Raw genomic sequence first — 22,349 nt, 5'->3', positions numbered from 1 at the left:
TTCGTTTGGATTCAAGTAAGTTTTTTCTAAAAAATCATAATACTTGTAGTGATATTAAAATAACTAAATCAATACATTTTAATAGTTTTTATCTTATTTTCAGTGAACATTTTGATATAAAACCAAACTAAGCAACGGAGAGTTCCAACCGCGGATGCCGGAAGTATTTAACATCATAAATATGCCTAGAAGAATTTTTAATTCCGTGTGAGACATTTGGTGGTGTTTTTTTTTTTTTTTGAAGTTTTGACAACTTTTGCGAGTGTGTTGCTTTTATTGTTGATCAACATTTATGTTAGACATATTGTGGTGAATTTTTTCATGTGTGGTTTATTTTTCTTGTGTTGACTTATGAATTGATAAATAATAATTTTTGGATATCTAAGGAAATTCTCTTTGAACTATGTATAACTTTCTTCTATTGTGTTTTTGGATTACAATTTTTTAGTATATTTGGTTATTTATTAAGGGTTGTGTTGCTTTCTGAAACACACACATACATGACTACTAAATCACATGGTCTACATTACAAAATGTTACATTCTTGATGATATAACATGTGCTTATTCTTAACATTTCCATTATAGTGTTCAATGAGGACCGTAGATAAGGGAAACGAAAACTGTGATGATTCCCAAAACCCGATAGATATAGAAAAAGGTATGTCGTTTATATGAGTATATATTTGCATTTATAATATATGACTATTTATCCAAATAATATATTTGTAGAAAATCGAAAAAGATACAATAGAAACTATTATGCACGAAAAAAGGAGAAAAACAACATGAGAATGATAGCTAATGGTGAAGGATGTAGTCGACCTACAACACTCACAAGTTGCACTACAATGGAGACAAACAAAACAAATATCAACGAAGATTCCTCTGTGAGTGTTATAAGTGCTGCTCAGAGGACGATTACTTATAATAAAGAATATTATCAATGAAGAAAGGAACGAACTATGATGACAAAAAGAAGAGTATACGCCTTTTAGGAGGATCCGTATGATTTTGCTTACAAAAATATTCGTATGGAACATCGTATATTAAAGGCTCAAAACCCTTGTGTTTATTGTGGAGCAAAGCGACTACAATATGAATTCCCTACCTTTTGTTGCATGAGTGGGAAGACAAAACTGGCACACTCCCCTATTCCCATAGAATTGCACCAACTCTTCACAAGGCAATAGCAGTTAGAAGAAAGCTTCAGGTACAATATAAGGGCATATAACTCAAACTTTTCTTTCGCATCACTGGGTGTAAAGGTGGATAAAGAATTGGCCAATATGAATTCTGGAGTTTACACTTTTTATGCGCACGGAACACTCTATCATAATATAGATCAGTTAATTTCAAGGGATGGGAAATCGAGGTATTTACAGTTGTATTTTTAAGACGGTGAAGCTGAAATATCACAGAGATCCTCCTAGAAGAATGTTGATAGAAGAATCTGATGGGTTTTAGCCATAAGAACTTTCCTATGTGCGCATGCAAAACCCTATTGCTTGGATCTAGGCTTTCTAATTAAACATGCTTTGAATCCAAGACTTCTAATGGCTAATTAGGTTAAATAACAACATTGAAACAGATCTAGAACCATACCTTTGAATTCCTTGTTGACCTTGTTGTCTTGGAGCTTCTAGAGTCACAATTGTCACTCCTCTAATGGCTTACAAACACCAATAGCAAGAAAGATGATTTAGGAGAGAGGAGAGGGGAGGAAATCGGCCAGGGTTCTCTTACTTTAGTTGAGGTGCCGATTTCCCTTAGCCATGGGGTCTATTTATACTTGTAGACTCCTTAAGGGTTACAGCCTAAACCCTAATCGGATAATCTTCTCTTAAGGCTATCCAAATCCTTTCCATAGATAAGTCATTGGACGATTTTGAAGCTATCCTAGCTTCTAGAATCCGTCCACTATATATCTATAAGGATTTATAGTCTAAAGCTTAACTATCAAACAATTGACAGTTTATACCCCTTTATTTAATTAATCTCTTTAAGTCACCAAATTAATTCCAATTAATTCTACGACTTATATTAATCAAATAACAATATATTATTCTAAATATTATTCTCATAATATACTAATAATATTTACTCTCTCTTAATAAATCATCCTATCAAGTTGCTATGGTGAAGGCAACCCAAAAGGACCATACACAACGGGGTCAAATACTTGCCTAATATAGTTGCAGCCTTAGACACTATTCCAACAGTCTCCCACTTGGATAAGTCTAGTAACTATATGCACAAGTACAATTCGGTTTGCAATCGTAGCTCTCAAAGACGCTGTCAAACTCTGATCTAATCAATCTTGTCCTTTAGATAAGGGATCGTACAGTCCTCTGTTAGATATCATGCTGACAATCCTATGGAATAGTTAGTCAAGCATTTAGGTTTCTCGATCTCTGATTTATTCGACATAGAACTTAATCGAACACATCAATCCAGTTCTGACCGGGCCCGGCACATAAGTCAAATCAAATCATCGAGCGGCCGAGATATCGCTTTTACCTTCTTAGATAAAAGTCACAGATAAACTTGACTTATATGCATTTACTTATTCATTAACCAACTATACACAACAATGTGTTTTATAACACCGAGTTACTGATGCGTTTTCGCATTATCAATGTACAATCAATTAACAAATAACAAACCATATATCTAGGTTTTAAGACTATATGATATTATCGTCTTGCGATCACCCTTTTATATCATATTCCATAAGGTGATTCCAGCAAGCGCGGGTTTGTTCCAATGCTCAAAACCAGTTCATAAGCACTCATGAATGTCGCAGCAGCCCTTTACTATGTCTAATACCATTTAGACAATCTACGCACCGATTCACGACAATATTCATTCATATCTACTTCCAACATATGAACGATTGTGGACATTTTGAACAATTCGATTATTCCTAATAAACTCAATTATTCTGGAAGTCAAAACATGCAAAGTGAAACAATAGTTAAACAATTAACATAAGACAGTAACATTACTCATAAATAAAACTCCTTTATTTAATCATCAAATGTTAATTACATTTATCTATTACACGTTTCTAATACTATCTAATCTATGTTAATATCATCCTTCAGCCCAATACTCCTAGCATGCTGCAAGTGCTTAACCCTACTCAGTCCTTTCGTGAGCGGATCTGCTGGGTTATCTTCTGATGATATCCTTTTCACTACGAGTTGTCCTTCTTCTACACGATGTCTAATGAAGTGATATTTTCTGTCGATATGTCTTGATTTACCATGATCCCTCGGTTCCTTGGTCAAGGCAACCGCTCCTTCGTTATCACAGAAAATCTCCATGGGCTCCTTTATGGCAGGTACAACTCCAAGATCACCGATGAAGTTGTTTAGCCATATTGCCTCCTTCGACGCTTCGCTCGCTGCAATGTACTCTGATTCCCACGTTGAATCAGCTACGGTTTCCTGTTTGGAACTCTTCCATGTTACTGCTCCTCCATTTAGGGTAAAGACCCAGCCCGACTGCGAACGGTAGTTGTCCCTGTCGGTCTGAAAACTGGCGTCACTATACCCTCGCACCTTCAAGTCATCACTCCCTCCGAGGACTAAGAACCATTCCTTTGTCCTCCGAAGGTACTTAAGGATATTCTTCACCGCAATCCAATGTGCTCTGCCAGGGTTCCCTTGATATCTACTAACCATGCTCAAAGCGAAGGCTACATCAGGGCGAGTACAAGTCATAGCGTACATGATTGAGCCAACTGCGGAAGCGTATGGTACTCGGCTCATTTCGGCTATTTCAGCTTCGGTACTCGGACTTTGAGTCTTACTCAACTTGGCATTACTTTGTATCGGTAATTCTCCCTTCTTCGAGTTTTCCGTACTAAAAAGTTTTAGTACTTTATCCAAGTAAGTATTCTAACTAAGTCCAATTAGTCTCTTACTTCTTTCTCTTACTATCCTTATTCCCAAAATATAAGAAGCCTCTCCGAGGTCCTTCATAGCGAAGCACTTCCCGAGCCAGGACTTAACCTCCTGCAAAGTCGGGATGTCGTTTCCTATGAGTAATATGTCATCAAAATATAGAATGAGGAAGCTTACTATACTCCCACTGGCTTTGACATATACACATGACTCATCTTCGCTTCGTACAAATCCAAACTCTTTGACTTTCTCATCGAAGCAAAGATTCCATCTGCGAGATGCTTGCTTAAGTCCATAGATGGACTTCTCAAGCTTACACACTCTATTCGGATGCTTCGGATCCACAAACCCCTCTGGCTGAGCCATGTAAACATCCTCAGCCAACTTTCCATTAAGGAAAGCGGTATTGACATCCATTTGCCAAATCTCATAATCATGAAATGCGGCAATTGCTAGCATCACTCTAATAGATTTTATCTTCGCAACTAGTGAGAAGGTCTCATCATAGTCAACTCCGGGAGTTTGAGTAAAGCCCTTCGCAACCAATTGTGCTTTATATGTGTGTACTTTTCCATCCACGTCGGTCTTCTTCTTGAAGATCCATTTGCACCCAACAGTCTTACGTCCGGGCACATAATCAACCAAATTCCAAACTTGGTTGTCATGCATGGATTGGATCTCGCTATCCATTGCCTCTTTCCACTTCGCAGACTTCGGGCCTGCCATGGCTTCCTTATAGCTATTAGGTTCATCAAGATTTATTAGTGTACCATCACTAATATATGTGTCCCCTTCAGTAGTAATATGAAAACCATAAAACTGGGGATGAACTCTAACTCTATCGGAACGTCTAAGAGGTAAGGACTCGTCAGTCGGTTCAACCGGAGTTTCCTCCTCAGGTTGAGTGCCAGCGGTAGAGGTTCCTTCATCTATCGACTCTTGAATCTCTTCAAGCTCGATTTGCCTCCCACTGTCTCCTTGGCTTATGAGTTCTCGCTCTCGGAAAACTCCTCTCCTCGCAACGAAGACAACATTGTCCTTCGGTCTATAGAAGAGATATCCAAAGGATGTCTGCGGGTAGCCGATGAAAATACATCGCTCACTTCGAGGTTCGAGCTTGTCGTGAGTATCTCGTCTTACGAAAGCCTCGCAACCCCAAACCTTGATATGTGCCAATGAGGGAGCTTTCCCTGTCCACATCTCGTGAGGTGTTTTGGCAACCTTCTTGGTAGGGACTCGGTTAAGGATATGGGCGGCAGTCTCTAAGGCATATCCCCAGAAAGAGATAGGTAGTGAAGCACGACTCATCATAGAGAGAACTATATCTAATAAGGTTCGATTACGCCTTTCTGCCACACCATTCAACTGCGGTGTCCTAGGAGGCGTCAATTGTGAAACTATTCCATACTCCTTGAGATAATCGTGGAATTCAAGACTTAGGTACTCTCCTCCTCGATCGGATCGAAGCATCTTGATTTTCCTGCCCAATTGATTCTCCACTTCATTCTGGCTTTTTCTTGATTAAATAGATATACCCATATCTACTATAATCATCGGTAAAAGTCACGTAGAAGCGGTTCCCATCCTTCGTGGTTGATCTAAACGGCCCACATACATCGGTATGTATTAGGTCCAATAGACCCTCACCCCTTTCACATGTACTTGTGAAGGGTGACTTAGTCATCTTTCCAAGTAAACAAGACTCGCATGTGTCATCTTCCCTAAGATCGAATGACTCCAACACTCCATCCTTTTGGAGTTGGGCTATGCGTTTCTTGTTGACATGTCCAAGACGACAATGCCACAAGGATGCTTTATCCATACTAGTGGAAGAATCTATATTCAAAACATCATTTCCTAAGTTATCAACAATCATAACAGTTTCATATATTCCATTACATGGTATAGCTTCAAAGTAAAAGACACCATTTAGATAAGCCAAAATAGAACCATTCTCATTATTAAAAGAAAATATAAATCCTTGTCTATATAAACCATGAAATGAAATGATGTTTCTAGCCATTTCTGGCGAATAGCAACAATTGTTCAAATCTAAACACAAATTATTCCTAAGCACTAAAGAATACACTCCAATGTTGGTCACAGGCAACGATCTTCTGTTCCCCATGATTAGATTGATTCTTCCTTGCTCCACATCCCTACTTCTTCTTAATCCCTGCATATTAGAACAAATGTGGTAACCACAACCGGTATCAAGAACCCAAGAAATAGCATGATTAGAATCGTTAGATTTAATTGTGTATATACCTGCGAAAGATGGCTTGATCTTTCCTTCTTTGATTGCTTGCAGGTACTCTGGGCAGCTTCTCTTCCAATGTCCTATCTTGTGGCAGTGGTGGCACTCTGCCTCCTTCGGGTTAGGACAGGGCTTAGCGGGATCAACTTTGGTCCCACTAGAAGAGGCACCATCTCGGGCTTTAACCTTGCGATAGTTCTTCGATGAAGCTTTCCTCTTCTTTCCCTTTCCTTGACCAATAGCCAAGACAGGAGCAGTAGGCGGATTGGGAGTTGGTGCAACAGACTTGTCTTTGAAGTTGCTCTCAGCAACCCTCAAGAGACCTTGGAGTTTGCTTAGGGTGACCTCTTCTTTGTTCATGTGGTAGGTCATCCTAAATTGGTTGTACATCGGAGGCAAAGAGTGAAGCACCATGTCGATCGCCAAGTCTTCCCCAAAGTCAACATTTAACTTGCGAAGGCGATCGACATACCTTTGCATCTTTTGCAGGTGCACGGTAAGAGACTCTCCATGACCCATCTTAGCGGAAATCATGTTGGTGAAAATCTCATAACACTCTTGTCTCACGTTTTGATGGTATCTCTCCAATAAGTCTTGATGCATCTCGTATGGGTACATGTCCTCGTAGGACTTTTGGAATTCGGAGTTCATGGTGGCAATCATGATGCAATGTACCTTCATTGCATCTCGCTCATGAGTTTCAAAAGCGGTGATTTCAGCCGGAGTAGCGATTTCGGGGTTGATCTTCTCAAGCTTCTCATCGAGGACATACTCTTTATCCTCATATCGAGCAATGGTGCGAATGTATCTTATCCATTCGCTAAAGTTCGTTCCATCGAAGGTGACCTTTTGGCAAAGGCTCATCAACGTGAAAGAACTAGCAGCAGCGTTGTTAGCGTTCGACATCTACAAATAGAAAGGACAAAGATAGATTAGAATAAGAATCCCTAATTATCACCCAATAAGAAAATTAGGGCTAGGATCCAACAATAACATTTACATACTAGAAAAGGGATGCCGTAATCTAACATGAAAATAAATTGAAGGTAAGTGAATGACGATTCACTAATTCTCCATCACAAAAACCTAAACTATTAGTCCTAAGTGTATTGAGAATTCCTAGGTTCGGATGAGATTCATTGAAACTATTCAATGTCATGTTTAAATCTCGATATGCCCCTCTTGTTTGTGACTGGGATACCGAGGATCACATAGCGGGTGTGAATTACCATGCAAATTCACATGGTGCCTTCGTTGTAACGATCACCTATTCGATGTGCCGGTAAACCACACACGCTCCATCGAACTATGATAAACAATGAATCACCCTTTTCCACCTTTACTTAGAACCAATTAGTGTGCCGGTAAACCACACACGCTCCACTAACTTCTTAGCAAGGGTGCAAAGTGTAATTTCATGGGATTGCATCAATTCACTTTTCCTAAAGTAACTAAGATTGGGAAATTTTAAAATATGTGTAGTTACTTTGTATTACTTATTATACTTTTAATGAGAGGATGAGATTTCCCTATCCTACCCGTTCGGCTAACGACCCTCCACCAATCAAGCAAGCGGTGGGTGTGAGTGTACACCCATTAAGCGCCATTTTATAGGCCGCAACCTTATACCCACCTTATACATCGGCTTCGTGAATGAGGCCTACTAACGGTAAGACTAGCATTTATATATATATATATATATATATATATATATATATATATATATATATATATATATATATATTATTCTAGTAATATCATATTAGTATAGGGTTGTATTTTAAACCTTTTAAAATCTAGGGTTTGAAATTTAAAATTGTCTAAATTAAAACTTTTAAATATAAATTTCAAAACTTGAGGACAAGTTTTAAACATTTAAAACATGGAGGATCAAATAACAAATAATTCCAATTAACAATTAATATCCTAATTATCTATATTTGATTTTATTCAAGATTTCTTTTTGAGATAATTACCAAAATAATCAAAACAATTAAGTAATTATCATATAAGGAAATTAAATATTTTATTAGTTGATAAATATCTTTAATTAGATCAAGATTATAGTTATATATATCAAAAAATTGGATTAGGGTTGATCTAATATGATTAAGGTAAGTTTCCATAAGATAATTATGAAAAAATCCCGAATCTGGCCATTCCTGACGCCTGGACTCGCCGAGTGCACAAAGGGACTCGCCGAGTCAGGCCTACTCGTCGAGTCCACTTTGGAACTCGCCGAGTCCATGACTCAGAAACCAAAAATCGAATTTTGCAGGTTTGTTTCAGTTAATCAAGCAACAATTTAATGAAAACCAAGCTAGGCTCTGATACCACTGATGGGTTTTAGCCATAAGAACTTTCCTATGTGCGCATGCAAAACCCTATTGCTTGGATCTAGGCTTTCTTATTAAACATGCTTTGAATCCAAGACTTCTAATGGCTAATTAGGTTAAATAACAACATTGAAACAGATCTAGAACCATACCTTTGAATTCCTTGTTGACCTTGTTGTCTTGGAGCTTCTAGAGTCACAATTGTCACTCCTCTAATGGCTTACAAACACCAATAGCAAGAAAGATGATTTAGGAGAGAGGAGAGGGGAGGAAATCGGCCAGGGTTCTCTTACTTTAGGTGAGGTGCCGATTTCCCTTAGCCATGGGGTCTATTTATACTTGTAGACTCCTTAAGGGTTACAGCCTAAACCCTAATCGGATAATCTTCTCTTAAGGCTATCCAAATCCTTTCCATAGATAAGTCATTGGACGATTTTGAAGCTATCCTAGCTTCTAGAATCCGTCCACTATATATCTATAAGGATTTATAGTCTAAAGCTTAACTATCAAACAATTGACAGTTTATACCCCTTTATTTAATTAATCTCTTTAAGTCACCAAATTAATTCCAATTAATTCTACGACTTATATTAATCAAATAACAATATATTATTCTAAATATTATTCTCATAATATACTAATAATATTTACTCTCTCTTAATAAATCATCCTATCAAGTTGCTATGGTGAAGGCAACCCAAAAGGACCATGCACAACCGGGTCAAATACTTGCCTAATATAGTTGCAGCCTTAGACACTATTCTAACAGAATCATCTAGAAACTAACACGTATTCTAGCTTCGAATCCGTATGTTAGAACATTTAAACGGCTTTCTGATCTAGGACCGCTTGATAATTATAGAGTGGCTTTGAATGCATCGACGGAGCTTGACCAAAGGGTGTACAATAAGCCGATCACATCTGAGGTGTGAATAGTTACATTTATCTTTATTCATTTTAAAATTAAATGTGTCATATTTATTATTATACATATCATATGAATCACCATATTGAACTACACCTTTGCATAGATTGCTAGTATTTGGGTTGAAGGAAATGACAACATCACTGCATATAAAAGAAGTATTATTGTCTATGGGAGGTCTAACTATAGTACTGAAATTCAACCTCATTTTGGTTGTTATGATCCTTTGTCGTATCCTTTATTCTTTCCCAATGGTGAGTCTGGATGGCATCCTAAAATACCAAGATATGGGGTCGCCATGGATGAAATTAATAGTGACAATGAAGACAATGATGAAGGTTCAGAAGGTACGCCTTTAACATTCTTTTACATATTTAAAACATGTAACAGATATTGCCTTAAATATTTGGATATTAAATTTATATTTTTCACATAAATTATGATATCACAGGATCTACTTCAAAAAAAGGCAGAAATACTGTAAGTATGCAGGAATACTATTGTTACAAATTCCAGATACGGTCGAATGATAATGTGATTTTGATGGGAGGGAGATTGTTCCAGCAGTTTGCAGTAGATACCTATATAAAGATTGAGACTACACGTTTGGTTTTTGTTGAAAAGAACCAAACCAAAATTAGAGCCGATTTATACCAGGGCGTTGTTGATTGCATTAATGCCGGTGAGGCTCAACCAAGTAGGGTTGGACAGAGAGTTGTGTTACCTGGAAGTTTCATTGGAGGTCCACGTGACATGCGTCGAAGATTTTTGGATGCCATGGCTTTAGTTCAAGATGATGGAAGGCCTGATATATTTCTTACAATGACGTGCAACCCAAAATGGAAAGAAATCGATGATGAGTTATTGCCTGGACAGTCAACTCAAGATCGATCGGACCTTGTTGCAAGAGTTTTTCATGCTAAGTTAGAGGATCTCAAGGTACAGTTATTCCAGAGACATATAATCGGTGTGGTGGTGTCATATGTGTATGTGATAGAGTTTCAAAAGCGTGGATTGCTACATGCACATTTCCTCTTAATAATGACACATGGATAAAAGATGAATAATCCAGACGATTATGACAAACTTGTGTGTGCGGAAATTCCCGACCCAATAAGGTTTCCTGAAATGCATGATCTTGTCAAAAGTCACATGATGCACGGTCCCTGTGGTAGTTTACGAGAAAAAAGTTCGTGTACGCAGGGTGTGCCAAAAATATGTCGTTTCAGATATCCTAGGCAATTCAATGAAAAGACATCACAAGGAGAGGACTCATATCCATTATATAGAAGGATAAATAATGGAATTGAGGTGACTGTAAGAAATACATCATTGGATAACAGATGGGTGGCTCCATACGACCCAAAGTTGTTAATGATGTTTAATTGTCATATCAACGTTGAGGTTTGTTCGAGTATAAAGTCTGTGAAGTACCTCTTCAAATATGTTTATAAGGGCCATGACAAACAAGTTATCCATATTGATAAAGACCAAGAAAATGTTGTTATTGATGAGATAAAAAAGTTTCAAGACGCACATTATGTGTCCCCTCCTGAGGCATTATGGCGAGTTTTTAGCTTTCCTCTTTCAAAAATCCACCCTTGTGTGATGGCCTTGCAAATACATCTCCCGAATCAACAGTTGGTTAGGTTCAAAGACGGTGACAGAATGGAAGACATTGTTGATAGGGAGAAAGAAAAAAATTCAATGTTGACGGCATTTTTCAAGAAGAATAAAGAAGATTCCAATGCGAGAAAATATTTGTATAAGGATTTTCCCAAACATTTTACATAGAATCGGAGCAACCATTGTTGGAGGACCAGGGAACATAAATCAATGATTGGTCGACTTGTTTATGCTAATCCAGCTGAAGGAGAGAGATACTACCTACGCCTGCTTTTATGTCATATCACTGGGCCTACCTGCTTTGAAGATTTATACACAGCCAATGGTGTATTACACCCTACATTTCGAAAAGCAGCTCTTGAAAGAGGTTTAATAGAGACCGATGATAATTTATCACAATGTCTTGTAGAGGCTTCCTTATTTCAATTTCCCAGCGCACTTAGAAGGTTATTTGCGACGATGCTGATTTTTTGTGAACTAGGAAATGTTTACAAGTTATGGGACGACCATATGATTCTCTTTCTGAAGATTATAGGAAACAATATGGATGTGCCGAGCGAGTGAAAAATATGGTCCTCATCGACATTAGAGTCTTCCTAGAATCTATGAGTAAAAAGCTTAGTGATTACGACCTTCCAAATGTCAGTGCACACATCGATTTACAATCAAGAGGCTATCGTGAAGTGTAAGAAGAATACTCTATAAATGTGGAATACGAAGACTTACATGCGCGGGACTCTCTCAATCCAGACCAGAAGCTTGCATATGATGAGATAATGAGGCATGTGGATCAAAATATTTCGGGTGTGTTCTTCATAGATGGTCCCGGTGGAACTGGAAAGACATTTTTGTACAAAGCTTTGTTGGCCAATATTTGTGCCCGTGGTCTTATTGCACTTGCAACTGCCACGTCAGGTGTTGCGGCTAACAACATGCCAGGAGGGAGAACAGCTCATTCACGATTTGGAATTCCCCTCAATCTTGATAATAACTCGATGTGCAAGATCACTAAACAAAGTGGGAAGGCTCAGATACTTCGCGAGGCAAAGGTAATCATATGGGATGAAGCAGCAATGGCTAAGAGGCAGGCAGTAGAAGTAGTTGATCGGACAATGCAAGACATCACAGATGAGAAGCTCCCTTTCGGTGGAAAGATAATGGTCATGGAAACTGACTTTAGACAAGTGTTGTCGGTCGTGAGTCGTGGCACTCGAGCACAAATTGTCGACTCTAGCTTACAAATGTCGCCACTATGGGCTTCAGTTAAAAGGCTTCGATTAAATATCAACATGAGAGCGGTAAATGACCCATGGTTTTCTGATTTTTTATTACGAGTCGGTGATGGAAAGGAGGAAACATTGGACGAGTCCTATATTCGTATACCTGATAACACGTCCATTCCATACACTGATAAAACTAAATCAGTGGACGCTCTGATTGATGCAATATTTCCTTCTTTGCAATCCAACGGCGCCGATTCAAAATTTATCATTTCGAGGGCGATATTGTCAACTAAAAATGAAAGTGTTGATGAGATTAATAATAAGTTCATCGAACGATTTTCTGGCGAGCAAAAAGTTTACTATAGTTTTGATGAAGCGGAAGATGACAAAAATAACTTATATCCGATGGAATATTTGAACTCACTAAATGTTAGTGGTTTACCCCCTCATTATCTTCGGTTAAAAACTGGTTGCCCTGTAATACTTTTGCAAAATATCGATCCTTCAAATGGGTTATGTAATGGCACCAGATTGATATGTCGAGCTTTCCAACAAAATGTCATTGATGCAGAGATAGTTGTTGGCCAACATGCTGGAAAAAGAGTGTGTTTACCAAGAATTCCTCTATGTTCGTCTGACGATGAGATGTTCCCATTCAAACTTAAGAGAAAGCAGTTCCCAATTCGGCTTAGTTTATCTACGACAATCAATAAAGCTCAAGGACAAACAATTCCAAATGTAGGTGTTTATCTACCAGAATCGGTATTCTCACATGGCCAGCTTTATGTGGCGTTGTCCAGAGGAATATCACGTGTCAATACCAAGGTATTAGTAAAGCCGGAAAAAACGTTTGATAATGATGGAATCTACACATCAAACGTTGTGTACAAAGAAGTGTTATGTGATTAACAAGGTACAATCAACAACTTATTATTTTGCAATTTCTTCAAATATGTATCTTAGATGCTTATTTGATGTTTAATGCAGGGCAGATGAAGTAACATGATTGCAGATTAGTATAGTTTATATATTGGAAATGTTATAAATATACAAAACTACATGGTTGCATATTGTTGTTATTTATATATTGGAAAATCAAGTATGAACTATTAGATGAATTATTTGAGATGTAGACTCAACTTTTGTCGTATTGTATGACTTTGCACCTAGCAAGAAACTATATGTTGAAATGAACTATTCGACACAAAATAGTCTACCAAATGGCCGCAATGAATAGCTCATGTCTAAAGGAAAGTAATCATCACATTAAAACTATCTTCCGAAAGAAAGTTTTTGCCGCCCGGCGCTTAGCGCAGGTAAAAAGCTAGTATATATATATAACCAAACTTCAGGAAGATTTTTCCTATTTAATTAGTCAAAACGCTACGATTTAGGCCTTTCGTTTCTGGTCGCCAATGCCATGAAGGATTTTCGACGACCGTTGTTCAACCGACGGAGCCACCGGCCGGAGACCTTCGATAGCCAGAGCTACACTGTCGCAACCCACCTCAGGTTCCATTCTTTCTTCCTTTTTTTCCTGCTTTCTTTCTTCCTTTTTTTCTGCTTTCTTTTTAAATCGCCAATCTTGATATAAAGTGATACCAAATTCATGGTTATCAATTGATGTTGGTGTTATTATCAATCGATGTTAGTCGATTTCTTTTTTTTCTGCCTTCGATAGCCACAACTACTTGTTTGCAACTTCTGATTTGTTGTTCATATATGATATCTGATGTATTTGTTGTTCATGTTTTTAAGGGTTACAAAAATGGTTCATGTTTGCTGGTTAATAAGTCCAAATATAAAACTGTTAGTTGTAATAAGAAAAATAAATCAAATTGTAATATATACTCAATTCATAAAGCCCTAATAAACATGACACCTAAATTAGGTGTTCCTTAACTTTTGCTTTATCTGTTGTTGTTTCAATTTGTGAACATGTTTTAGTTTTTTTCTGAGTGTTCTAATTTATGTGTGCTTCCTCTAACTTGAATTATTGTAACTTGCGATTACAGACATTTATTAAACTATAATGTTTAATAAAATTAATATGTTAACTATATGTTTGATTTACTATTAACATTTTGAGGGTGTTTGACTTAGCTTTTGAAAGCCAAAAAGTCTTTTTTGTAAAAGATGGAAAAGTCAGGATTCCGTGACTTTTCAAAAAGATGTCATTTACTCTATTAGAAAAGTTGGAAAAGTCAGAATTACCAAACATCTTTTTAACTTTTAGAAAAAAATAAAAGTTAAAAGTCACTTTAAAAGTTATCACAAACACCCTCTTAGTTTCAAAGTAGAAATATTAAATAATAATAATTTGGTAAAAATTATTATTTTAAGGGTAAATGACACAAAAAATACTCTTTTTACACAGAAATTCGATTTTGACACCGTGTTTTTTTGTGCCAATTTTGACACTGTGTTTTCCAGTTTGTTACAATTCTGACCACTTGATCGGTTAACCAGGTTGCATGCTGACGTGGCATGATAACATGTCAGTTTTGATGACGTGGCATGCTGACATGATATGCTGACGTGTCAAAATTGATTTTTTTTTCCACAAAAAACACTAAGTTTTCACTTTTTTCGATTTTAACACTAAGTTTAATTTTTTATTTCAATTTTGACACTATTTTTTTTTGTTCAAATCGAACATCATTTATCAAATTTTGTTCAATTTTGTCTATTTTACATTTGAAACCGTATAAATATATTTTTTTTATTACATTTTAAACCGTATAAATATATTTTTTTCGTTTAAAAACCACATTTTTATTTAAGTACATGGTGTTTTTTTTTTCTATCATTCAAAGCATTAACTATATCATGAGAATCAAACTAACGATAAGCTTCTAATAAGATGTAAAAATTTGATGGGTTGCAAACTTGATATCCGAGTTTTGATCGATTACACGCCTCCAAACCTCCAAACACATTTTAAAGTTGCATATTTAATATAAAATACAATTTTTATATAACTAATACATATTTATACATAAAAATATGGTTTAAGTGTAAAAAAAATGCATTTATACAAAACTATGGTTTTTAAATGAAAAAAAAAACATATTTATACGGTTTAAATATATTTAAAAAAATATTTATACGGTTTTAAATAGAAAATTGTCAACATTGAACAAAATTGGAAAAAATAATGTTTCATTTGGAACAAAAAAACATAATGTCAAAGTTGAATGAAAAAATTAAACTTAGTGTCAAAATCGAAAAAAAAAATGAAAACTTAGTGTTTTTTGTGAGAAACAAAATTCAATTTTGACACGTCAGTTATCATGTCAGAATGTCACGTCATCATCCCACGTCAGCATGCAACCTGATTAACCGGTCAAGTGGTCAGAATTATAACAAGCTAAAAAACACAGTGTCAAAATTGACATGAATAAAAACACTATGTCAAAATTGAATTTCTACGTAAAAAAAAATATATTTTTTGTACCATTTATCCTTATTTTATCTGTATAATTCTATTATCAGGCTAGTATATATAAAGAACCAAACTTCAGGAAGATTTTTCCTATATAATTAGTCAAAACGCTACGATTTAGGCCTTTCGTTTCTGGTCGCCAACGCCGTGAAGGATTTTCGACGACCGTTGTTCAACCGACGGAGCCACCGACCGGAGACCTTCGATAGCCAGAGCTACACTGTCGCAGCCCACCTCAGGTTCCATTCTTTCTTCCTTTTTTTTCCTGCTTTCTTTCTTCCTTTTTTTCTGCTTTCTTTTTAAATCGCCAATCTTGATATAAAGTGATACCAAATTCATGGTTATCAATTGATGTTGGTGTTATTATCAATCGATGTTAGTCGATTTTTTTTTCTGCCTTCGATAGCCACAGCTACTTGTTTGCAACTTCTGATTTGCTGTTCATATATGATATCTGATGTGTTTGTTGTTCATGTTTTTAAGGGTTACAAAAATGGTTCATGTTTGCTGGTTAATAAGTCCAAATATAAAACTGTTAGTTGTAATAAGAAAAATAAATCAAATTGTAATATATACTCAATTCACAAAGCCCTAATAAAAATGACACCTAAATTAGGTGCTCGTTAACTTTTGCTTTATCTGTTGTTGTTTCAATTTGTGAACATGTTTTAGTTTTTTTCTGAGTGTTCTAATTTATGTGTGCTTCCTCTAACTTGAATTATTGTAACTTGCGATTACAAACATTTAACTCACGCAACTGCAGGAAACGAAGTTGATAATTGTAGAAAATGGCACCCGCCTTAATCAATGCAAATCCAGTTGTATATGAAAAGAAGGAACGCCCTGTTCGTAGTAGACCTGGTGATGGCGATTTTGATGAATATGCAACTGAACTCATTGACCAACTAGAAATATTTGATATCCTTCTTCAACTTCATTTAATTTCTTTCATGAATCTCATTTATATTACTATTTTACATAATATACAATATTGAATATCCCCTGTCCTCCTTAGCGTAAGAGTTGTTACACCATATAAGAGACATTAAAGATCCTGAACATCCTTATTCTCTAGAAGAACTGAAAGTAATTACAGAAGATGCCATTGAGGTAGATGACAAGCGTAGCTATGTTCGGTAAGTTATATTTTTTCTTCCTTTTTTTTTTTTATAAAGTTTTATGGTAGTTTTTCTCTCTGTGAGTGTGACATAATTACTAGTTGTTTTCAGTGTCACTTTTACACCAACAGTTGAGCATTGTAGTATGGCGACTGTGATTGGCCTTTGTTTACGTGTTAAACTTATGCGCAGCCTTCCTTCCCGTTTCAAGGTATATAAATTTATACTTTAATTGCAGATTCAATCTTTTTGAAGAAAGTTTTTTGGTCATTATGTTGTATTGAAATATGTTGGTGACTCTACTCTCACTTTATTAGGTTGACATCAAGGTGGCTCCTGGGACTCATGCGACTGAAGATGCAGGTCTTAATTCTCTTTTCTGAATCTGTATATGCACATGCATACATATAATTACTTAATTCTCTTCTTGTGGTTGTGCAGTGAACAAGCAATTGAATGATAAGGAACGGGTTGCTGCTGCACTGGAAAATCCGAATCTGGTTGATATGGTTGATGAATGTTTGACTCCATCTTATGAATGAATTGAATGCATCATCCATTACAGAAACAAAAGTTCAACCAACCAAGACTTTAGATATCTATAAATAATACACATGTAGATCTCTATTTCTTCTAGTGAAAGCTTTTTGTATCCTTGTAGTCATATTTTCACATATAAAATTTATTTGTGTTTTTTGGTTTGGTTTGATGGTTTTGGGTGAATCACCTTTTTCTTATGCATGATATTATCTTAATTACATGCATTAGAGGTCAGGTCATACATATGATGCCCCTAGTCAATAGAGTTTTTATTCCATTCACGAGCTAAAATATTACCATGCTCTTTGGTTGGACCTGTATGTGATGTGATCCTTCAAATTTCAAATCGTAGGAACAGCAACATGTGATTAGTATCAAAAGACTTTGGGATGTAAATTAACACATTATAAAATTACCATATATTTGATTCCATTCAAGTATGGAACTCCTTTGTATACGCTTCCATTATTTTCGTGATCATTTACAGAATAAGTTTAGATAAGAAGAAACATTATATGTATTAATATTATTAAAGGAGAAACAAAGTTATTAAGTAACAATGCACAAGCCCATAAGAATGACCAATGAGTGTAAGATGTAGACATTCAAGCATCTGGTGGACTATAAGGAAACTGTTCTCATTGATAGTATTTAAAAGGAATATTTCAATCATCTATACAAATGAGGAGGGATTGGAACTATATTCATGATTTTATTCAAGGAAATTGACTTGGATTGTATGTTACATTCTTTAGAATTCAATGGAATTTAATTCTGTAATAACTAATCATAAGAGGAACACAAGTCAGAAGTGAAAATATGATTCTCTGAAAGAAAAGCAACAGTTGTGTATATTAAAATCTCCAAAAAGAACTCCAATCCACCCATAAATCAATCAAGAACTCTACGAAAAAAAAAAAAAAAAAGTAAGGTACACATGAGAAGAGAAGAGACGCCTGAAAACAGATGCCAAATTACACAGTGGTGCAAAACCAGTCAGCTCAACATTAATCTCTTGACACTGCTCTTCTTTAGTTTTTTTCAAGAGATTGTTACAGACATGAAGAAGAAGTTAAGAGGCAACTAGATCGGGAGTCTCAGCTTCCACAGATAGCAACGCGGTGTGTACTTTCCCCACCCAGCCATCCAGACGATCACGCAACGACTTAATCTGAGCAATTCCCAGAACCCTTGGCTGCACCCATGATACGTAAACTGTCCCATCAACTTGGTCGATTATACCCTCAATCAGATGAACCTGCAAATGCAATCAACAGCCAACATATATGACATTATTATTTACTAATAATAATAATAATAATAAAACTGTTTTTATACAAATGGACTTACAGATAGACTCTTCATCAGAAGATATTCCACATCTTCAACCGTAAGTTTTGTCCGTTCAGCAATGATGCTCAGTGGAATAGTTCTCTCTTCCGATGGTCGACTACAACCAAACAAAATTACATATAAAAAATCAAACTCAAAACTCTTTTGTCTTTTAAAAGATTATCAAATGAAGAGAAAACCTGAAGATAATTTCCATCAAGCAGAGGATGTTGATCTTTTCCAGAAGTTTCTTTTCGTTCTCCACCAAAGCAGGCTGACCATTAAGAGCAGCTGTATGAACACGACATAATTCTTGATATTTCACTAAATCTCCGGAGTTAAATGCTTCTAGAATGTAGTACAGCCATTCAACCTTTGTCCCTATCAGACTCTTTATCTGCACAAAAAAACGTTCAAATTATGTATCATATCAATTTACAAGAAAACAAAATCAAAATACTCACAATTGGATGTGCAAGCAGCTCCCCAAAATTGTACACATTCTCTCCCAGCAATGCAGATAGCGACAGATCAAATGCAAGATCCTAAAACATAAAACATTTACAAAGCTTAAAGAAAGAAACAACATTTTGAAATTATGATAACTGCATACCAGCTTAAAAGAGTCTGAAAGAGACTCTACTGAGGTGTATGCTAAATAAAGAAGGGCGCTTTTGTAAAACTCAGCAAACTCTTGGCGGGTTTTATGGTACTGAGATGACACCCAGTAATAATTGGCGTATACTGATGGATCAATGTCAGTCATGCTATCAAGAGTGCTCTTTCCATCTTCTAGAAGGTTCTTGCACTCCTTTTGATCACCTTTTTCAAGATTAAAAACGGCTATTTGCATTTTGATGTAAAGAACTGGCTCCTCTATACGTGTCTCTTTTGTGGCTCTGAGCTTCTCAATGACCCCATCAAGGTAACTGATGGCAGCTTCTTTTTCTGAGTATTGCCTTGAGACTATGACTGCAAAGTGTGCTAGCTTGAGGAGGTTGATTTTGGTCTCAAAGTCGGTTATGAAATTGTTATATAGTTGTATAAGAGCATCACCAGCCTGAAATAAAGATTATGGAAGGATTTAAAACAGTATGGATTATATCAGTTTTATTTCTTTAACCAAAAAGTGGGTCCTCTAATTTTCTTTGTCAAACCTGTACTCTTCAAGTTAAGAACAGTATGGATTTTTCAAGATCCATTCTTCTATAAGTATTTTATTTTGTGGACATTGATGTAGTTATCTGTTTATTTCTTTAACCTTCAGAATTTATAGCTATTCTAACGTGAAAATCCTACTTCATTGTTGCCTAACCAGGCACATAATTTTCATCCAGACCCTTGATTTGAATAATAAGAGATAAAATTTTCAAACATCCATAAAATCAAATCAAAGCGAAACCCTAGACTTCTTAACACAAGAGGCAACAAGTTCCATTTCACAGTAAAACCAAATTGCATAGAATATCTTATGAACGTAAGCGAAAGAGACCTGGAAAACGGCAAGAGCAACGAACTGTTCAAGCTTCAGAGTGAGTTGATGCCATAGCTTCCTTTGGTACAGATCGGCAAGCGTATTGTACCAATCCGATAGCTCCGGATGACTACTACGAAGAGAATCAAGATACTGAAGAGCCGCCATCTTCGACTGAATCCGACGACAATGAGCTGCGAGATGGAGCCTCCGGGTAGAAGATTTTAATACAAAACCCTTCCGCTGTATCGTCGGTGTTTTCTTTTGCTCAAAGAAACGAACATGTGGGATTGGAGATAAATTTGAGAATTTGGTGATTTTCCAATCTGGATCTTTGACCCGAACCGAATATCACATGGGTTGTTAGGTTATCTTTCCCAACTCTTTTTGGAGTTGCTAATGTTACAACTTATAACCATTGTTATGCTTTTCTTAGAATAATCACTAATATGAACCAAAATGCATGTCAAATATTATAAAATAACCATTAAAATTCAATAATGTGGACCAAAAGCATGTCAAATATTATAAAGTAACCATTATTTTAGTATTTATCATGAAATAACTATGGGATATGCAAACAAGGATTTTGTGTTTCGCAAAAATAAGATAAATACATATTAACGACGGTATCTATTGACCAAATCATACATTGTATTTTATTTTACAAAAAAATCAGTTGTTTTTAGTCTTTAAGGGAGTAGTAATGTAGTATAGTCATGGAGTTGTCTACAGAGTTAGAGATATATTTTTCCGATTTGTGCCAATACACAACAAATAAGGTGTTCAAAACCAGATATCCGAAATTTCAGATAGTGATTTTTTGGTATACGAATCTGTATCCGAAATTCGGATATCCGAATTTTCAGATACGAATTCGGATACCAAAATCGAAATCCAAAATTTGAACGTTTGAAATTATAAACTTTCATCTATCAATTAATAATCCACAAACAAATAATATTCATTGACTATTAATTATCAAACAAATTAAAATTCATAACATCATTAAATGCATGTGATTAGAGCACATAGCTACACATAGTGTGTATATACTTTTAAAATAAAAATAGTAAAATCATATCAAGTATTCCTTAAACATTAAGAAGCAACATTTGACAGCCTAATTGAAGATAAAACATAAGGTTTTATGTTATCGGGATACGACTTTGCTTCTTTCGTTTGCCTTCACTGGGGTGATAACTCTTCTTGGTCGAATGTATGTTGAATGTTTTTGTGGTCTGTGAACATAGTACACCTTGTACCCTACAAGTACTGTCTCCAGACCTTCAGAGCAATTACCGTTGCTCCTGACTCAAGATCATGTGTTGAATAGTTAACTTCTTGTGTCTTAACCTGTCTTGAGGTATAGGTAGTGACCTTTCCTCTTGCATAAGAACACAACCAAGCCCTTAGTTTGATGCATCGCATTACACCACAAAATCTTCTATCCCCTTTTGGGAGGGATAATTTCGGTGCGGTGCACCAGGCTTACTCTAGTGTTTGGAACACTCTTTCTTGTTTACAGACAAGTCTGGTGCTCCTCATGGTGAGAAACTTGGCTTGGAGAATCTCCTTCTAAGGAGTTTGTTAAGCTCGCTAGGAGGTCCTTGCACCTTGGTTGGAGCTAGACAATAAGGTGATTTGGCTATTGGGGTAGCCCCTGGAACTAAGTCGATTTGAATTCGACTTGACGTTGTGGTGGTAATCCCGGTAGTCCTGCTGGAAAGGTGTTGGGAAAACCGCGTACTTCTTGGATGTTCTGAATGTCCTTCACTTCTCGGCACGTCTCGGCGATGTGTGCAAGGAATGCATGATATTCCTTTCGTAAGCATTTCTGAGCTTGCATACATGAAATGATGAGAGGGTTCGTACTTGGTTCGTCGCTGTAAATAACTAGGGCTTCGTTGTTTAGGGAGGTTAGGACGAACTGCTTTATCAAAGCACCTGATGTCGGCTCGATGTAGACTTAACCAACTCCTACTGATTATGATGTCAAAACCTTGGGGTGGATTAGCTGTCGTGAAGATCTAAAAGAAAGTATGACTACTCATGAATTAGGGAAAAGGATAGGTATTTCTAAGTTTATTCTTACGAAAGCACGATCACTCGCAGTCTTGGGCAGTCTCCGTCCTGAAGTTTATAGTATAGCTCATACCTGGT

The 22,349-nt window shown here is 36.3% G+C and overlaps 4 protein-coding genes across 5 annotated transcripts; 3 read left to right on the top strand and 1 right to left on the bottom strand.

The window, feature by feature from the left end:
• Positions 1–9,726: 9,726 nt before the first annotated feature.
• Positions 9,727–10,484, top strand: LOC145095105 (uncharacterized). The gene is made up of 2 exons (XM_079033045.1): positions 9,727–9,775; positions 9,880–10,484. The coding sequence occupies exons 1-2, from the start codon at positions 9,727–9,729 to the stop codon at positions 10,482–10,484; spliced, it is 654 nt and encodes a 217-aa protein (XP_078889171.1).
• Positions 10,485–11,830: 1,346 nt separating this feature from the next.
• On the top strand, positions 11,831–13,186 carry LOC145095103 (uncharacterized). The gene has a single exon (XM_079033044.1). The coding sequence runs from the start codon at positions 11,831–11,833 to the stop codon at positions 13,184–13,186; it is 1,356 nt and encodes a 451-aa protein (XP_078889170.1).
• Positions 13,187–13,687: 501 nt separating this feature from the next.
• Positions 13,688–17,541, top strand: AE7 (MIP18 family protein (DUF59)). 2 transcript variants are annotated; one of them, XM_079029547.1, is made up of 6 exons: positions 13,688–13,789; positions 16,486–16,641; positions 16,754–16,858; positions 16,952–17,051; positions 17,158–17,203; positions 17,282–17,541. In XM_079029547.1, the coding sequence occupies exons 2-6, from the start codon at positions 16,511–16,513 to the stop codon at positions 17,380–17,382; spliced, it is 483 nt and encodes a 160-aa protein (XP_078885673.1). In that variant the 5' UTR covers positions 13,688–13,789; positions 16,486–16,510; the 3' UTR covers positions 17,383–17,541. The 2 variants fall into 2 exon arrangements, with proteins under 2 accessions (XP_078885673.1, XP_078885672.1); XM_079029546.1 differs by lacking the exon at positions 13,688–13,789 and adding an exon at positions 15,805–15,961.
• A 662-nt stretch (positions 17,542–18,203) lies between these two features.
• LOC145091755 (26S proteasome non-ATPase regulatory subunit 13 homolog B) lies at positions 18,204–20,473 on the bottom strand. The gene is made up of 6 exons (XM_079029545.1): positions 20,205–20,473; positions 19,326–19,772; positions 19,177–19,257; positions 18,913–19,109; positions 18,731–18,830; positions 18,204–18,638 (listed from the first exon to the last, which is right to left on the bottom strand). The coding sequence occupies exons 1-6, from the start codon at positions 20,352–20,354 to the stop codon at positions 18,453–18,455; spliced, it is 1,161 nt and encodes a 386-aa protein (XP_078885671.1). The 5' UTR covers positions 20,355–20,473; the 3' UTR covers positions 18,204–18,452.
• Between the last annotated feature and the right edge of the window lie 1,876 nt (positions 20,474–22,349).

The sequence above is a fragment of the Lactuca serriola genome, chromosome 3 (genome assembly GCF_051521515.1).
Source record: "Lactuca serriola cultivar US96UC23 chromosome 3, Lser_US96UC23_V15, whole genome shotgun sequence".
Classification (NCBI taxonomy): domain Eukaryota; kingdom Viridiplantae; phylum Streptophyta; class Magnoliopsida; order Asterales; family Asteraceae; genus Lactuca; species Lactuca serriola.
This window is presented reverse-complemented; position numbering and strand designations above follow the sequence as displayed.

Coding starts and splice junctions, on each gene's coding strand:
- LOC145091755 (XM_079029545.1), bottom strand. CDS start 20,354: ATGGCGGCTCTTCAGTATCTTGATTCTCTTCGTAGTAGTCATCCGGAG. Junction 19,773..20,204: donor TTGCTCTTGCCGTTTTCCAG/GTCTCTTTCGCT, acceptor TCTTTATTTCAG/GCTGGTGATGCTCTTATACA. Junction 19,110..19,176: donor AGCTGCTTGCACATCCAATT/GTGAGTATTTTG, acceptor TTTTTTGTGCAG/ATAAAGAGTCTGATAGGGAC.
- AE7 (XM_079029547.1), top strand. CDS start 16,511: ATGGCACCCGCCTTAATCAATGCAAATCCAGTTGTATATGAAAAGAAG. Junction 16,642..16,753: donor GACCAACTAGAAATATTTGA/TATCCTTCTTCA, acceptor AGAGTTGTTACA/CCATATAAGAGACATTAAAG. Junction 17,052..17,157: donor GCCTTCCTTCCCGTTTCAAG/GTATATAAATTT, acceptor TCACTTTATTAG/GTTGACATCAAGGTGGCTCC.
- LOC145095103 (XM_079033044.1), top strand. CDS start 11,831: ATGAGGCATGTGGATCAAAATATTTCGGGTGTGTTCTTCATAGATGGT.
- LOC145095105 (XM_079033045.1), top strand. CDS start 9,727: ATGGATGAAATTAATAGTGACAATGAAGACAATGATGAAGGTTCAGAA. Junction 9,776..9,879: donor CAATGATGAAGGTTCAGAAG/GTACGCCTTTAA, acceptor ATGATATCACAG/GATCTACTTCAAAAAAAGGC.